Source organism: Salvelinus alpinus, chromosome 2 (genome assembly GCF_045679555.1).
Source record: "Salvelinus alpinus chromosome 2, SLU_Salpinus.1, whole genome shotgun sequence".
Classification (NCBI taxonomy): domain Eukaryota; kingdom Metazoa; phylum Chordata; class Actinopteri; order Salmoniformes; family Salmonidae; genus Salvelinus; species Salvelinus alpinus.
In genome coordinates, this window is record NC_092087.1 from 124836350 (window position 1) to 124851201 (window position 14852).

General features: G+C 44.3%; 1 protein-coding gene and 1 pseudogene across 2 annotated transcripts; both read right to left on the bottom strand.

Annotated features, from left to right (window-relative positions):
* Positions 1–3093: 3093 nt before the first annotated feature.
* Positions 3094–6746, bottom strand: LOC139542445 (uncharacterized; annotated as a pseudogene).
* A 3258-nt stretch (positions 6747–10004) lies between these two features.
* LOC139568577 (uncharacterized) lies at positions 10005–13765 on the bottom strand. 2 transcript variants are annotated; one of them, XM_071390498.1, is made up of 5 exons: positions 13627–13765; positions 12786–12820; positions 12068–12670; positions 11678–11773; positions 10005–11528 (listed from the first exon to the last, which is right to left on the bottom strand). In XM_071390498.1, exons 2-5 carry the CDS (start codon positions 12788–12790, stop codon positions 10544–10546), a joined length of 1689 nt encoding a protein of 562 aa, XP_071246599.1. In that variant the 5' UTR covers positions 12791–12820; positions 13627–13765; the 3' UTR covers positions 10005–10543. The 2 variants fall into 2 exon arrangements, with proteins under 2 accessions (XP_071246599.1, XP_071246600.1); XM_071390499.1 differs by lacking the exon at positions 13627–13765 and having other exon boundaries at positions 12786–12894.
* Between the last annotated feature and the right edge of the window lie 1087 nt (positions 13766–14852).

Sequence of the window (14852 nt, forward strand, 5' to 3'; positions counted from 1 at the left end):
ATACAAAACCCCCTAGACAATACAAAACACATACATCCCCCATGTCACACCCTGACCTAACTAAAATAATAAAGAAAACAAAGATAACTAAGGCCAGGGCGTGACAGTACCCCGCCCCCTGACATAGAAGGGGAGGGTCCGGGTGGGCCTTCTTACGGCGGCGGCTCGGGTGCGGGACGTGGCCCCCACTCCACCATAGTCAATACCCGCTTTGGTGGCGCCTCTGGAGCGAGGACCCTTATAGCGAGTCCCGGACTGAAGACCATCCTAGAGGGCGCCACTGGACGGAGGGGCAGCTCCGGACTGAGGGGCAGCTCCGGACTGAGGGGACTGAGGGGCAGCTCCGGACTGAATGGCAGCTCCGGACTGGAGGGCAGCTCATGACTGGAGGACAGCTCATGACTGGAGGGCAGCTCATGACTGGAGGGCAGCTCATGACTGGAAGGCAGCTCATGACTGGAAGGCAGCTCATGACTGGAAGGCAGCTCATGACTGGAAGGCAGCTCATGACTGGCGGGCAGCTCATGACTGGCGGGCGGCTCTGGCAGCTCCTGACTGGATGGCGGCTCTGGCAGCTCCTGGCTGACTGGCGGCTCTGGCAGCTCCTGGCTGACTGACGACTCTGGCAGGTCCTGGCTGACTGGCGACTCTGGCAGGTCCTGGCTGACTGGCGACTCTGGCAGGTCCTGGCTGACTGGCGACTCTGGCAGGTCCTGGCTGACTGGCGGCTCTGGCAGCTCCTGGCTGACTGACGACTCTGGCAGGTCCTGGCTGACTGGCGACTCTGGCAGGTCCTGGCTGACTGGCGACTCTGGCAGGTCCTGGCTGACTGGCGACTCTGGCAGGTCCTGGCTGACTGGCGACTCTGGCAGGTCCTGGCTGACTGGCGGCTCTGGCAGGTCCTGGCTGACTGGCGGCTCTGGCAGCTCCTGGCTGACTGGCGGCTCCTGGCTGACTGGCGGCTCTGGCAGGTCCTGACTCGCGGGCGGCACTGGCGGCTCCTGACTGGCGGGCGGCTCTGGCGGCTCCTGACTGACGGACGGCTCTGGCGGCTCCTGACTGACGTACGGCTCTAGTGGCTCAGGACAGACAGGCGGCTTTGACGGCTCAGGACAGACGGGCGGCTCAGACGGCGCTGGGCAGACGGGCAGCGCAGGTGGCGCTGGGCAGACGGACAGCTCAGGTGGCGCTTGACAGACGGGCAGCGCAGGCGGCGCTGGGCAGACGGGTAGCTCAGACGGCGCTGGGCAGGCGGACAGCGCAGACGGCGCTGGGCAGACGGCAGACTCTGGCCGGCTGATGCGCACAGTAGGCCTGGTGCGTGGTGCTGGAACTGGTGGTACCGGACTAAGGAAACGCACATCAAGGCTAGTGCGGGGAGGAGGAACAGGGCATACTGGACCCTGGAGACGCACATTAGGCCTAGTGCGTGGTGCCGGAACTGGTGGTACCGGGCTGGGGACACGCATCTCAGGGCTAGTGCGGGGAGGAGGAACAGGGCGTACTGGACTCTGGAGACGCACAGGAAGCTTGGTGCGTGGTGTTGGCACTGGTGGTACTGGGCCGAGGACACGCACCTCAGGGCGAGTGCGGGGAAGAGGAACAGGGCGTACTGGGCTGCCGAGGCGCACTATAGGCCTGGTACGTGGTGCCGGAACTGGTGGTACCGGGCTGGGGACACGCACCTCAAGGCTAGTGCGGGGAGCAGGAACAGGGCGCACAGGGCTCTGGAGACGCACAGGAGGCCTGGTACGTGGTGCCGGAACTGGTGGTACCGGGCTGGGGACACGCACCTCAAGGCTAGTGCGGGGAAGAGGAACATGGCGTATTGGACTGTCGAGGTGCACTATAAGCCTGGTGCGTGGTACCAGAACCGGAGGACTGGTACGAGGGGCTGCCACAGGAGAGCTAGTACGTGGGGCTGCTACAGGAGGTGCAGGACTAGGGAGGCGCACAGGAGGCCTGGTTCGTGGGACTGGCACTGTCATTCCCCGACGGTTAGCACGTACGTCAGGACGAGTATGGAGAGCTGACTCAGGTAACATCACATCCCGCACACGCTCTATCGGGTGGATGTTGTGCCTCAAGCACCAACACAGCAGCTCCCTCATTTCACTCTCCTCCAAACTCCCCATTAAATCCTTCACAGTCTCTGTATCATTCCCATTGCTCACCTCCAATATCAGCCCGACTGGCTCTGGTTCCTTCTTCAGCTCCTCACGGTAAGCACGGGAAGTTGGCGCAGGTCTCCTATCTGAACTCGCCACACTCCCCATGTGCCCCTCCCCAAGAAACCTTTGGTGTTTCCTCGAGGGCTTCCTACCGCGCCGGCGTGCTCCTTTCTCCAACTCCATTATCCTGTAACCCTCCTCGCACTGCTCCAGCGAATCCCAGGCGGGCTCCGGCACTTTCTCTGGATCGATCGCCCACCTGTCTATCTCTTCCCAGGTTGTTCTCCACACATCCTTTTCCCGGGTCCATTCCTCCACAAAGCGCTGTTCCCTCCTTTCACGCTGCTTGGTCCGGAAAAAAATCTTGGTGTTTCTGTGGCCGCGGACCCCAGCGTCGTCGCTGTCCTGTCCTTCCAAATTCCTTGGTGTCTCGTTCCAAGGAAGGGTCTCACATCCACCCATTATTTCCTCCCATGTCCAAAACTCCTTTACCTCCATAACACGCTGCTTGGTCCTGCATTGGTGGGATATTCTGTCACGGTCGTGATAATGGACGGACCAAGGTGCAGCGTGTGTTGAGTTCCACATCCTTATTTGCAGTGAAACTTCCAAAAAAACAATAAACCAACAATGAAATGTGACATCAGTGATGCAACATGCACAAACACAAAACAATGCAGGTGGGAACAGGGACACCTTAAGTATGATCCCCAATTAGCGACAACGATAATCAGCTGCCTCTAATTGGGAACCATACTCAAACCCAAACATAGAAATCGACTAGAACACCCCCTAGTCATGCCCTGACCTAACACACTATAGAGAACCCCGAGGGCTCTCTATGGTCAGGAGAACATAGAATTTTTTGTTTCCAACTTCCCACCTTGAAGGTGATTTTAGATATGCAGTATATAGACCCCACTAGACATAAAAGCCAACTGAGCCAGTGAGACCAGCAAAACCCCTTTTAAGATCCCTTCTGGTCCTCACTATAAACTTCCGACTTCAACTGTAAGTCCATTGTCATTATCATCATTGCGCTCATCCCCCCCACACACATTTACATTTTTACTTTTTTTTTTACATGGGCTGCATTAAATCCACTCGCAGGCAGTTTTTGATACCCTATATAATGAGGGCAAAAGCATTTAACTTTAATTTTATACCTTTTTCTGTCTCATTTACAGGCTGCTCCAGGAGTTCCATCTTCTCCAAAGGTGACTCCAGAGTCTCTATCTCCCCCACGAGGTAAAATGGTTTCTCCAGGATTCGCTGACTCTTTCTGAACCTCCAGATGCCTCGGCACAGTGAGTCATGGATCCTCTGACATGAGTTGATCTCTGTGCGCCACAGTGCCACTCTGGCTCAGATGAGCTGGGATCTCCTGCTCTTGCTGCCTTTGGCGAGGCTGACACTGTCTTTACAGATATTGATGATGTACAGGCCAATGAATAGGGCATTAAAGCCCACGTTACATCGCCTTAATGTCTTAGATATGGAACACCGTTTGCGAGTGGAGTGCCTTGTGCCCACATCCCAATGTCCGGTAAATCTGCAGCAAGTTTTTTGCCCTCTCCGAGTCCCACCTTGCCTGCACCCATGACCACGCCTTTCCCCTTTAAGGCCTCTATTGCAAAGTTTTTTTTACTATGCCATTGATCTTCTTTCCTAAACTCGCACCACCTTTGCCTATATTCTTCCCAACCACTAATGCCACCACCTTCGGCTCCAAAGGGCAAATGTTGCTGGCCACCTTCTCCAGACTACCATGGAGTCTTTTTATGTCCTCCATGAAACATTGAAAGATTGTATTGGCTTTCTTGTTTTGGTAGCTTTTAAATGCCACCTTTGTTACACCGGTGGTTAGACTGTTGACCCCACTGGTCACACCCTTTCCAATCCCTGGGATGGTGAGCCCCAGTGACAGCCCAGCAGTCACAGGGGCAAGACAAAGGCCTGCTATGGTCAGAGCCCCTCCTGTTGCCCCCACTGCACCACATTCCACACTGGAGATATCAGATCCGAATTTCATCTCTTCTAGTTTGACAGCTCTCTTTTCCGGCTCTATTAAAGTCCAGCATTCTGGAGTGGCGCTGGCTGAACAGACCAATGAAGCGCAGGGCAGAGTCCTGGAACAGTAACGTCAGTCTGAGGTGCTGGTTCATCCTAGCAGGAGAAACACATTCCACTTTTTCCATCAGAGACATTGAAACATGTAGCTGGAATCGATGAATGAATGATTAGCAATGTGCACCCTCAGCATTATTGACCAGAATCTGAACAATTACATAAAGAACATGAACAGGAAAGAGATGTACCTGGTATCAATTAAATGGCTCAAATGGTCAAACATGTTCTGCATGGATTTTGCATTCACGTCAGTTCTGATGTCAATGGTTTTGTCAGAATTCTCTCCACAAAATGATTTTCTACTGATAATTGGATATAAAAAGTATTATTTATAAATTATACATGTAACATGGTTCAATCTCTTTCAGAGCACTTACATTATTTATATGAGGTAATAGATAGATTTGATAATACTATACTAATATATATTTTGTGTGAAACTATACTGAGAACCAATAGATAAGATTTATGTACGGTTGTCACGTTCTGACCATAGTTCTTGTGTGTTTTACTTGTTTTAGTGTTGGTCAGGACGTGAGCTGGGTGGGCATTCTATGTTGTGTGTCTAGTTTGTCTATTTCTATGTATGCCTGATATGGTTCTCAATCAGAGGCAGGTGTTTGTCATTGTCTCTGATTGGGAACCATATTTAGGTGGCTTGTTTTATGTTGGGGTTTGTGGGTGGTTGTTTCCTGTCTTTGTGTTCGTTTCACGAGAGAGTACTGTTTCGGTTTGCCACGTTTGTTATTTTTGTATTTTGTAAGTGTTCACGTTTATCGTCTTAATTAAATATGTTGAGCACGAACTACGCTGCGTCTTGGTCCGATCCCTGCTACACCTCCTCTTCAGACGAAGAGGAGGAAGGCTGCCGTTACAACGGTGCATTCGGAAAGTGTTCAGACCCCTTCCCTTTTTCCACATTTTGTTACGTTACAGCCTTCTTCTAAAATATATTTTTTTTATCCTTGTCTACACACAATACCCCACAGTTTTTGAGATGTTTGCAAATTTATGAAAAATAAAAAACTGAAATACCTTATTCACATAAGTTTTCAGACCCTTTGCTATGAGACTCGAAATTGAGCTCAGGTGCATCCTGTTTCCATTGACCATCCTTGAGATGTTTCTAGAACTTGATTGGAGTCCACCTGTGGTAAATTCAATTGATTGGACATGATAATCACACAGCCAAGACAACGCAGGAGTGGCTTTGGGACAAGTCTCTGAATGTCCTTGAATGGCCTTGCCAGAGCCCGGACTTGAACCCGATCGAACATCTCTGGAGAGACCTGATAATAGCTCCCCATCCAACCTGACAGAGCTTGAGAGGATCTGCAGAGAATAATTGGAGAAACTCCCCAAAAACAGGTGTGCCAAGCTTGTAGCATCATACCCAAGAAGACTTGAGGTTGTAATCGCTGCCAAAGGTTCTTCAACAAAGTACTAAGGGTCTGAATACTTACTTAAATGTGATATTTCTGTTTTTTTATCTGTAATACATTTGCAAAAGTGTCTAAAAACCTGTTTATGCTTTGTCATTATGGGGTATTGTGTGTAGATTGAGGTAGAAAAACTATTTAATCAATTTTAGAATAAGTCTAACAATAAAATGTGGGAAAAGTCAAGGGGTCTGAATACTTTCCGAATGCACTGTATATGGTGTCATACTGAAGTATTTTGATTTGATTATTGTGTTAAATAATTTAAACTGATATCCACTTAGGTTTTCCCAATCCCATTCTCTCACACAGCTGCTCAGAGATGTGTATGTAATTTTCCAAGTACACGTACAGCACCTCCACATTGAGGAGGCATGGGGGAAAAAAGGCTGAAGCGTCCCTCTTAAAGTGGATGAGGAGAGGACAGGCCATTCTAGCAGAGGTGATGACAGCTCGGACACTTGATGGTTCCCTCCCCTGAGGCAGAGGACACAACCGGTTTTCATCAGCAAATACAAACACAGAAGTGACCACCAGCCTCTCCACAGCATCCATGAAGTAGTCCAGCTCCTCCAGCCCTTTGAGAGTGTCCTTCAGTACATCTTCTAGCTCCTTCTCTAGCTCCTTATGTCTATTGTCTGCAGTTACCTGGGTCAGATACTTCTTTGTGAACTCTTGAAATGCCTTTGCCTTATCCTCAGAGTTAATGACTTTATCAAAGTTGGGGTCGATTCCTTCTGCCATTTCCTTGATGTTCTTCATCTTGGATTGTTCCTCCTTTCTCTGCAGGATCCACCTTGGATGCCTGTCACAGAATCCCTCTACTGTGTGGACGTAGCTGAGGGTGTCTGAGATGTATTGGTCAAATAACTCTCTTATTTTCTCTCTGTAAGAACACAGGATCTTACTCAATTGATCTACCCCTTATAATATTTAACCTCAAAAGACCTGGCAACAGTATCGAAAATAGATGCAGTTCTGAAATATAAACAGCTCCTTACCGCATCTTTGGTCTCTCGCCGGTCTTGTCCTCGATCTGTGGATATACTACTCAATTTTATTCCAGAAGTTTTGAAGAACAATGCTCAAAACCCCAAACAACTATCCAAGCAACCCTATATCATCCCAAGACAAGAAAAAAGGAAGTAGAAAACAAACAGTTCCGCTTTATTTGAAGTGCATCTTATGAAGCCTTCATAAAGCATTCATATAGGCTTCATAAGCACTACAAAATGTGTCACAAATCATATATAACCATATTTCATGCTCTATAAAGGATTAATAAATGTGAACAACTATATGTTTGGTTATGTCACAGTATGAAGCTTTATAGCGCATGATATAAGCCTATAGATGATTTGTGAAGCATCTATGTAGTGCTTATGAAGCCTACAGTGCATTCCAAAAGTATTCAGACCCCTTGACTTTTTCCACATTCTGTTACGTTACATCCTTACTCTGAAATGGATTAAATACAGGTGTGCCAAGCTTGTAGCGTCATACCCAGGAAGACTCGAGGCTGTAATCGCTGCCAAATGTGCTTCAACAAAGTACTGAGTAAAGGATCTGAATACTTATTATTTAAATGTGATATTTCAGTTTGTCTAAAAACCTGTTTTTGCTATGTCATTATGGGGTATTGTGTGTAGATTGATGAGGAAAAATATATATTTAATCAATTTTAGAATAAGGCTGTAAGGTAACAAAATGTGGAAAAAGTCTAGGGGTCTGAATACTTTCCTAATGTCTATGAAGGTTTGATGAAGCCTTCATAAGATGCACTTCGAATAAAGCGGGACCAAACAAACATACCTTAATGCACTGACGCTTGTAGAGGGATGTCAGCCAGACTTAGGCTACCGATCGAAAATTAGATGAGAATGACAAACTTTAAGTAAAGTCCAAAGGAAATATTACAATATAAATGCAGGGCTTCGGCTGATGACTTGTGTCCCATCTGAAAAAGTTTTGACAAATTATATTTTTTATTGCACTGACTTGTACTTCCTTTACAGTACATGTGATTTCCCTCCCTTCTATGCTGTCAATCATGTTAATTACCATGCCACATAGTCCATTGCTGGCCAAGGCTCTTTCATTGAAAATGAAAGTAAGAAAGTACAAAGTAAGAAAGTAGTTAGTTGTTTTTACAAACTAAAAAACATCATCAGAGTGCAAATACCCAGGCGTTTCTCTCATGCAAAGTTTGACACCACTAGTGTTGGAATTGGGTATTTTAAAAGACTGCTTTTTAGTACCATCATCTGAGTAATTCACACAATAAGGGTGATACTTTCTTTAACTTTTTCTTTACTCTGATAGATTGTAAATGACTGTTTTATATTACTGTTTAATATCATGATATCCTCTTAGTATGAATAGATTGTTTTTATATCCTTAGAGATTGAAAGTAGTGTTAGGTTCAAGCTCTTTGTGTATTTGAAGAGTGTCATTATTTAGTGGACTGCAGGAATGTGTACTCAAAATAACTCAAGGACCCTCCTGACTGATGAGAATGTGATATGCACAGGGGAGCATGGAGAAATCATGGGTGATGGAAAAGTACTGAAGTACATCTTTGTTGTACATCTTCAATAGACATAAATTACATTCTCAGATAAAATAATTATTTGTTGTCTTGTCATACAATTCTAAATGGGAGGAAGTTTTAATACTGTACTGTAATGTAGTCGCAGTGTTTTTAGTCCCAACTCTGTAATTACACCGGTAACATAAATACTGGACAGTTTATTAGGTTCATGAAAATGGATCGCTCCTACACACAGTGAAGCACGTGGCCGCGGCTTGCTATATAAAGCAGACAGACAGACAGGCATCGAGGGTTTCAGTTACCGTTTGATTGAACGTTAGAATGGACAAAACAAGTGACCTAAGAGACTTTGAGCGTGGTATGATCATCGGTACCAGGCTCGCCGGATCCAGTATCTTTAGAATTGTCTGCCCTCCTGGGCGTTTCACACATGACACTGTCTAGGGTTTACTTCTCAGTGTGTGACAAATAACAAACATCCAGTCCGCGGCAGGCCTGTGGGTGAAAACAGCTTGTTGATGAGAGAGGTCGAAGGAGAATGACAAGAATCGTGCAAGCTAACAGGCAGGACACAAGCAGGCAAATAACGGCGCAGTGGTGTGCAGAACGCCATCTTGGAACGCACAACTCGTCGATCCTTGTCACGGATATGCTATTGGACATATCGCAGACGACCTCAACGGGTTCCACTCCTATCAGCTAAAAACAAGAAGGAGCAGCTCCAATGAGCACACGATCACCAACACTGGACAACTGAGTGGAACAACATTGCCTGGAGCATGACAGCGATTTCAGTTTACTTGAGTGGCCTGCGCAGTCCTCAGACCTCAACCCAGTACAGCCTCTTTGGGATGAGATGGAACGGGCTGTTCGCTGCATGAATGTATTGCCGTCCAATCTGCAGCAACTGCGTAATGCCATTACGTCAATATCGACCAACAACCCTGTGGAACGTTTCCAACACCGTGTAGAATTCCCCCGTACTCGATGGGTGTACCTGTACACTCAACGGCCAGTTTATATCAAAATGTTGGCCACACCTGGTCTGAAAATGACACCATATGAAAGATCGATCTGGTTAATAGATTTCTGCACAAGTGAATCTGCTAAATCATAGCAGGTGTATTCCAGCTATTTTAGCATTTTCAAATTAGAAAGTTGTAAATCAAAATAGTTGTAGGGCTACATTAATCTACTGTAAGCGGTGAGGGTACCACTGTTTCTGAAAATCTCTGGAGTTCTGTAATTCAACTCTGTATGGATATTTAAACATTGCTAATGTAGAAAAGAATGCACTTTTATCAGCACATATCTTAATTGAAGTGAGTAGCAATCTATAACAGCAAGACATGTCACATGAGTAAAATGCACTAGAGGGCAGTACATGCCTATACAATTCAGAAGTAGAATAACCACGCTGAAATAACTACTTAGGCCAATTAGATTTTCTCAACAATATAACGTGGATTAAACTCTTGAAACTTTTTAAAAATTTTACATTACATCAATATACAGTGACAGGTTCTAGAATCTGACGTAGAACAGCTATGTTCAGTTGGTACAACTTGTAATGTTGCAGAAAGATAGGGATTCCATATTCTACATGTCAGAGAGGCATGTTTGTTCTATATAATATATTTAGAATGTTTAGATTGGACTATTCCACAACAAGAACACCGTCCAGATAAAGGGGAGGTTTAATAAAACGTATAATAATCTTAAATACATTTAATGCAAAAATCTGTTCTCTTCTATTCTCAAATCTAAGTAACTTATCATAACACATCCATTATTAAAACCATTCACAGTAATCATTTAAAATGTCCATGTTAAGCAATTAAGTCGTACAGGAAGTGAGTCCAAACGGCAGGTGTCCTGACTTCTACATTTTCAAATGTAGAAATGTTCTTCTCAGCCCATACATATGCTAACAGCAACAGCACCATGCTTGAATGCCAGGTCCAGTCGCAAAAACCTAGAGACAGGGATTTTTCATGAAAAAGCAATTAACATATTACGCAGTGAATTAACCAATGGCAATGCCAACTTGGTGAAATTCAAAGACTTAATAGAGCTTGAGCATTTTTGCTAATACATACACACAAATAATATAATTCAACATCTGTTGGGTACAGTATGTGACATGTTTTATGTCAAATAATTTTCTATCTCCTCCATAGGCTGCCCCAAGAGTCTCATCTCCATAGGCTGCCCCAGTAGTCTCATCTCCTCCATAGGCTGCCCCAGAGTTTCTATATCATCCTCAGGCTGTCCATGAGTCCCATCTCTACAAGCGGCTCTAGACTTTCTAACTCCTTCACAAGGTAAAATGGTTTCTCCAGGATTCGCTGACTCTGTCTGAACCTACGGATGCCTTGGCACAGTGAGTCATGGATCCTCTGACATGAGTTGATCTCCGTGCGCCACAGTGCCACTCTGGCTCGGATGAGCTGGGAGTCCTCACTCTTGCTGCCTTTGGCGAGGCTGACACTGTCTTTACAGATAGTGATGATGTCCAGGCCAATGAATAGGGCATTTAAGGCCACATTACATCGCCTTAATGTCTTAGATAGGGCGAGTGGAGTGCCTTGGGCCAACATCCCAATGTCAGGTAAATCTGCAGCAAGTTTGTTGCCCCCCCCGAGTCCCACCTTGCCTGCACCCATGACCATGCCGTTCCCCTTTAAGGCCTCTATTGCAGAGTTATTTTTTACTATGTCATTGATCTTCATTCCTAAACTCACAGCACCTTTGCCCATAATCACCCCAACCCCTAGTGTTACCATGTTAAATCCCACAACAGGAAGAATTCTGCTGGCCACCTTCTCCAGACTCCCCCGGAGTATTTGCATGTCCTCTATGAAATGTTGAAAGACTGTATTGACTTCCTTGCTGTGGTATCTGTTAAAGATTATCTCTGTGACACCGGTGGTTACACCGTTGACCCCACTGGTCACACCCAGTCCAAGCCCTGCGATGGTGAGCCATAGTGACAGCCCAACAGTCACAGGGGCAAGACACAGGCCTGCTATGGTCAGAGCCCCTCCTGTCGCCCCCACTGCACTGCCTGCCACACTGGAGATGTCAGACCCGAATTTCATCTCTTCTAGTTTGACAGCTCTCCTTTCCAGCTCTTTTAGAAAGTCCAGCATTCTGGAGTGGCGCTGACTGAACAGATCAATGAAGCTCAGGGCAGACTCCTGGAACAGGAACGTCAGTCTGAGGTGCTGGTTCATCCTAGCAGGAGAAACATATTCCACTTTTTCATCAGAGCCATTGAGACATGTTGCTGGAATCGATGAATGAATGATCAGAAATGCTTGCCCTCAGTGTTAGTAAGCTAGTATTTGCAAATGTAACATAAACCCAAAACAGGAAAGGTTTACCTGATATCACTCAAATGGTGCAAATGGTTAAACATGGTCTGCATGGACTTTTCATTCACTTCAGTGCTGGTGTCAATCATCAAGTTGTCATTCTCTCTGCAAAATGGATTTCTAATAATGATGATTTTGTCAGACTTCTCTCCAAATAATGATTTTCTAATGATAATTAGATTTAAAAGGATTATTTATAAATCATACATGTAACATGGTTCAATCTCTTTCAGACTATTACATTATTTATATGAGGTAATACATTTGATAATACTATATTAATATATATTTTGTGTGAAACTATACTGAGAACAAATATTTTAGAAAAATGTATATGGTGTCATACTACTGAAGTATTTTGATTTGATTAGAATATTGTGGTAAATAATTTCCGCTTACACATTTCCCAATCTCATTCTCTCACACAGCTGCTCAGAGATGTGTATGTAATTTTCCAAGTACACGTACAGCACCTCCACATTGAGGAGGCATGGGGAAAAGAAGGCTGAAGCGTCCCTCTTAAAGTGGATGAGGAGAGGACAGGCCATTTTAGCAGAGGTGATGACAGCTCGGACACTTGATGGTTCCCTCCCCTGAGGCAGAGGACACAACCGGTTTTCATCAGCAAATACAAACACAGAAGTGACCACCAGCCTCTCCACAGCATCCATGAAGCAGTCCAGCTCCTCCAGCCCTTTGAGAGTGTCCTTCAGTACAGCTTCCAGCTCCTTCTCCAGCTCCTTATGTCTATTGTCTGCAGTTACCTGGGTCAGATACTTCTTTGTGAACTCTTGAAATGCCTTTGCCTTATCCTCAGAGTTAATGACTTTATCAAAGTTGGGGTCGATTCCTTCTGCCATGTCCTTGATGTTCTTCATCTTGGATTGTTCCTCCTTTCTCTGCAGGATCCACCTTGGATGCCTGTCACAGAATCCCTCTACTGTGTGGACGTAGCTGAGGGTGTCTGAGATGTATTGGTCAAATAACTCTCTTATTTTCTCTCTGTAAGAACACAGGATCTTACTCAATTGATCTACCCCTTATAATATTTAACCTCAAAAGACCTGGCAACAGTATCGGAAATAGATACAGTTCTGAAATATAAACAGCTCCTTACCGCATCTTTGGTCTCTCGCCGGTCTTGTCCTCTATCTGTGGATATACTAGTCAATTTTATTCCTGAAGTTTTGAAGAGCAATGCTCAAAACCCCCAAAAACTATCCAAACAACCCTATATCATCCCAAGACAAGAAAAAGGAATTAGAAAACAAACGGTCCCGCTTTATTTGAAGTGCATCTTATGAAGCCTTCATAAAGCATTCATATAGGCTTCATAAGCACTACAAAATGTGTCACAAATCATATATAACCGTATTTCATGCTCTATAAAGGATTAATAAATGTGAACAAATATATGTATGGTTATGTTACACAGTTATGCCACTGTATGAAGCTTTATAGCGCATGATATAAGCCTATAGATGATTTGTGAAGCATCTATGTAGTGCTTATGAAGCCTACAGTGCATTCCAAAAGTATTCAGACCCCTTGACTTTTTCCACATTTTGTTACGTTACATCCTTATTCTGAAATGGATTAAATACAGTTGTGCCAAATTTGTAGCGTCATACCCAGGAAGACTTGAGGCTGTAATCGCTGCCAAAGGTGCTTCAACAAAGTACTGAGTAAAGGATCTGAATATAGTACTTATTATGTACATTTTATATTTTTAATACATTTGCAAAAATGTCTAAAAACCTGTTTTTGCTTTGTCATTATGGGGTATTGTGTGTAGATTGATGAGGGAAAAAAAATATTTAATCAATTTTAGAATAAGGCTGTAAGGTAACAAAATGTGGAAAAAGTCTAGGGGTCTGAATACTTTCCTAATGTATATTAAGGTTTGATGAAGCCTTCATAAGATGCACTTCAAATAAATCGGGACCAAACAAACATACCTTAAAATGCTCTGACGCTTGTAGAGGGATGTCAGCCAGACTTAGGCTGCCGATCAAAAAATAAATGAGAATTACAAACTTTAAGTAAAGTCCAAAGGAAATATTACAATACTAATGCAGGGCTTCGGGTGATGACTTGTGTCTCATCTGCCAAAGGTTTGACAAATTATATTTTTTATCGCGCTTCCTTTACAGTAAACCATGTGATTTCCCTCCATTCTATGCTGTCAATCATTAACCCTATAAGTACTTGTAGTTGGCTCTGGTACTTATGTTAATTACCACCCCACATAATCCATTGCTGTCCAAAGGTCTTTCATTGAAAATAAAACATTTTACAAACTAAAGTAGTTAGTTGTTTTTATAAACTAAAAAACATCATCAGAGTGCAAATACCCAGGTGTTTCTGTCATACTTCGAGAGCACTTCAGGACTTTACAAAGTTTGGCACCTCTAGTGTAGGAATTTGGTCTTTTAAATTAATAAGAAATATGACCATGGTTTGTTTTCATTTGGTCTATTTAGCATAGCTCTGTTCTCTCCTACCTTGCCCCCTTGTGGAGCTCAAAAGTTAGTTTCTTACTGTTATAACTCAAATTTGTGATTTTGTTAATGCAATATACTATTTTTATAGCAGTGTTTATTATGTTACTTCTTTGTAATATTGTTTTATTGCTATGTCCTTGTATTGTATTCTAATTAATAATTCCTCTTTATTCTGTACTTTCAGAAACCACAAACAGTATTTGCCAATATCATAACTAGAACTGGAGCTGGACATCTTTCGAGCTGGAAATTGAGGCCATCTTTTGTATGCTAGCGTACACTCCTTAACAGTTTTACTGGATGAAAACACAGCAAGAAAACACATAGGCCAATATGTAATAGTCGTCTATTTTATTGCAGTATTGGTGATGGTTGGTTGAACAACAACAACTTGTTTTACTAGAGGGAAAAAAACTGAATATGCATAACCCATATTTAATATTCATGCAGTGACTGAACAACAACTACATTTCCACCCCCACCTCTAAAGGCATAGTATCATGGCAGGTCACCTGTCAAGTCACCTGTCAGGTCAGTCAGTCACTAATTGCTGCAGATGTGCTCAATATTGCTTGAGCATATGATACTCCCCAAAGCATGATGAAACACATAGAGGTGTATCACAAGCTAAACACATGTATTTTGTCAACTTCCTCTGCTTCCTTCTGGTGCCAGACAGG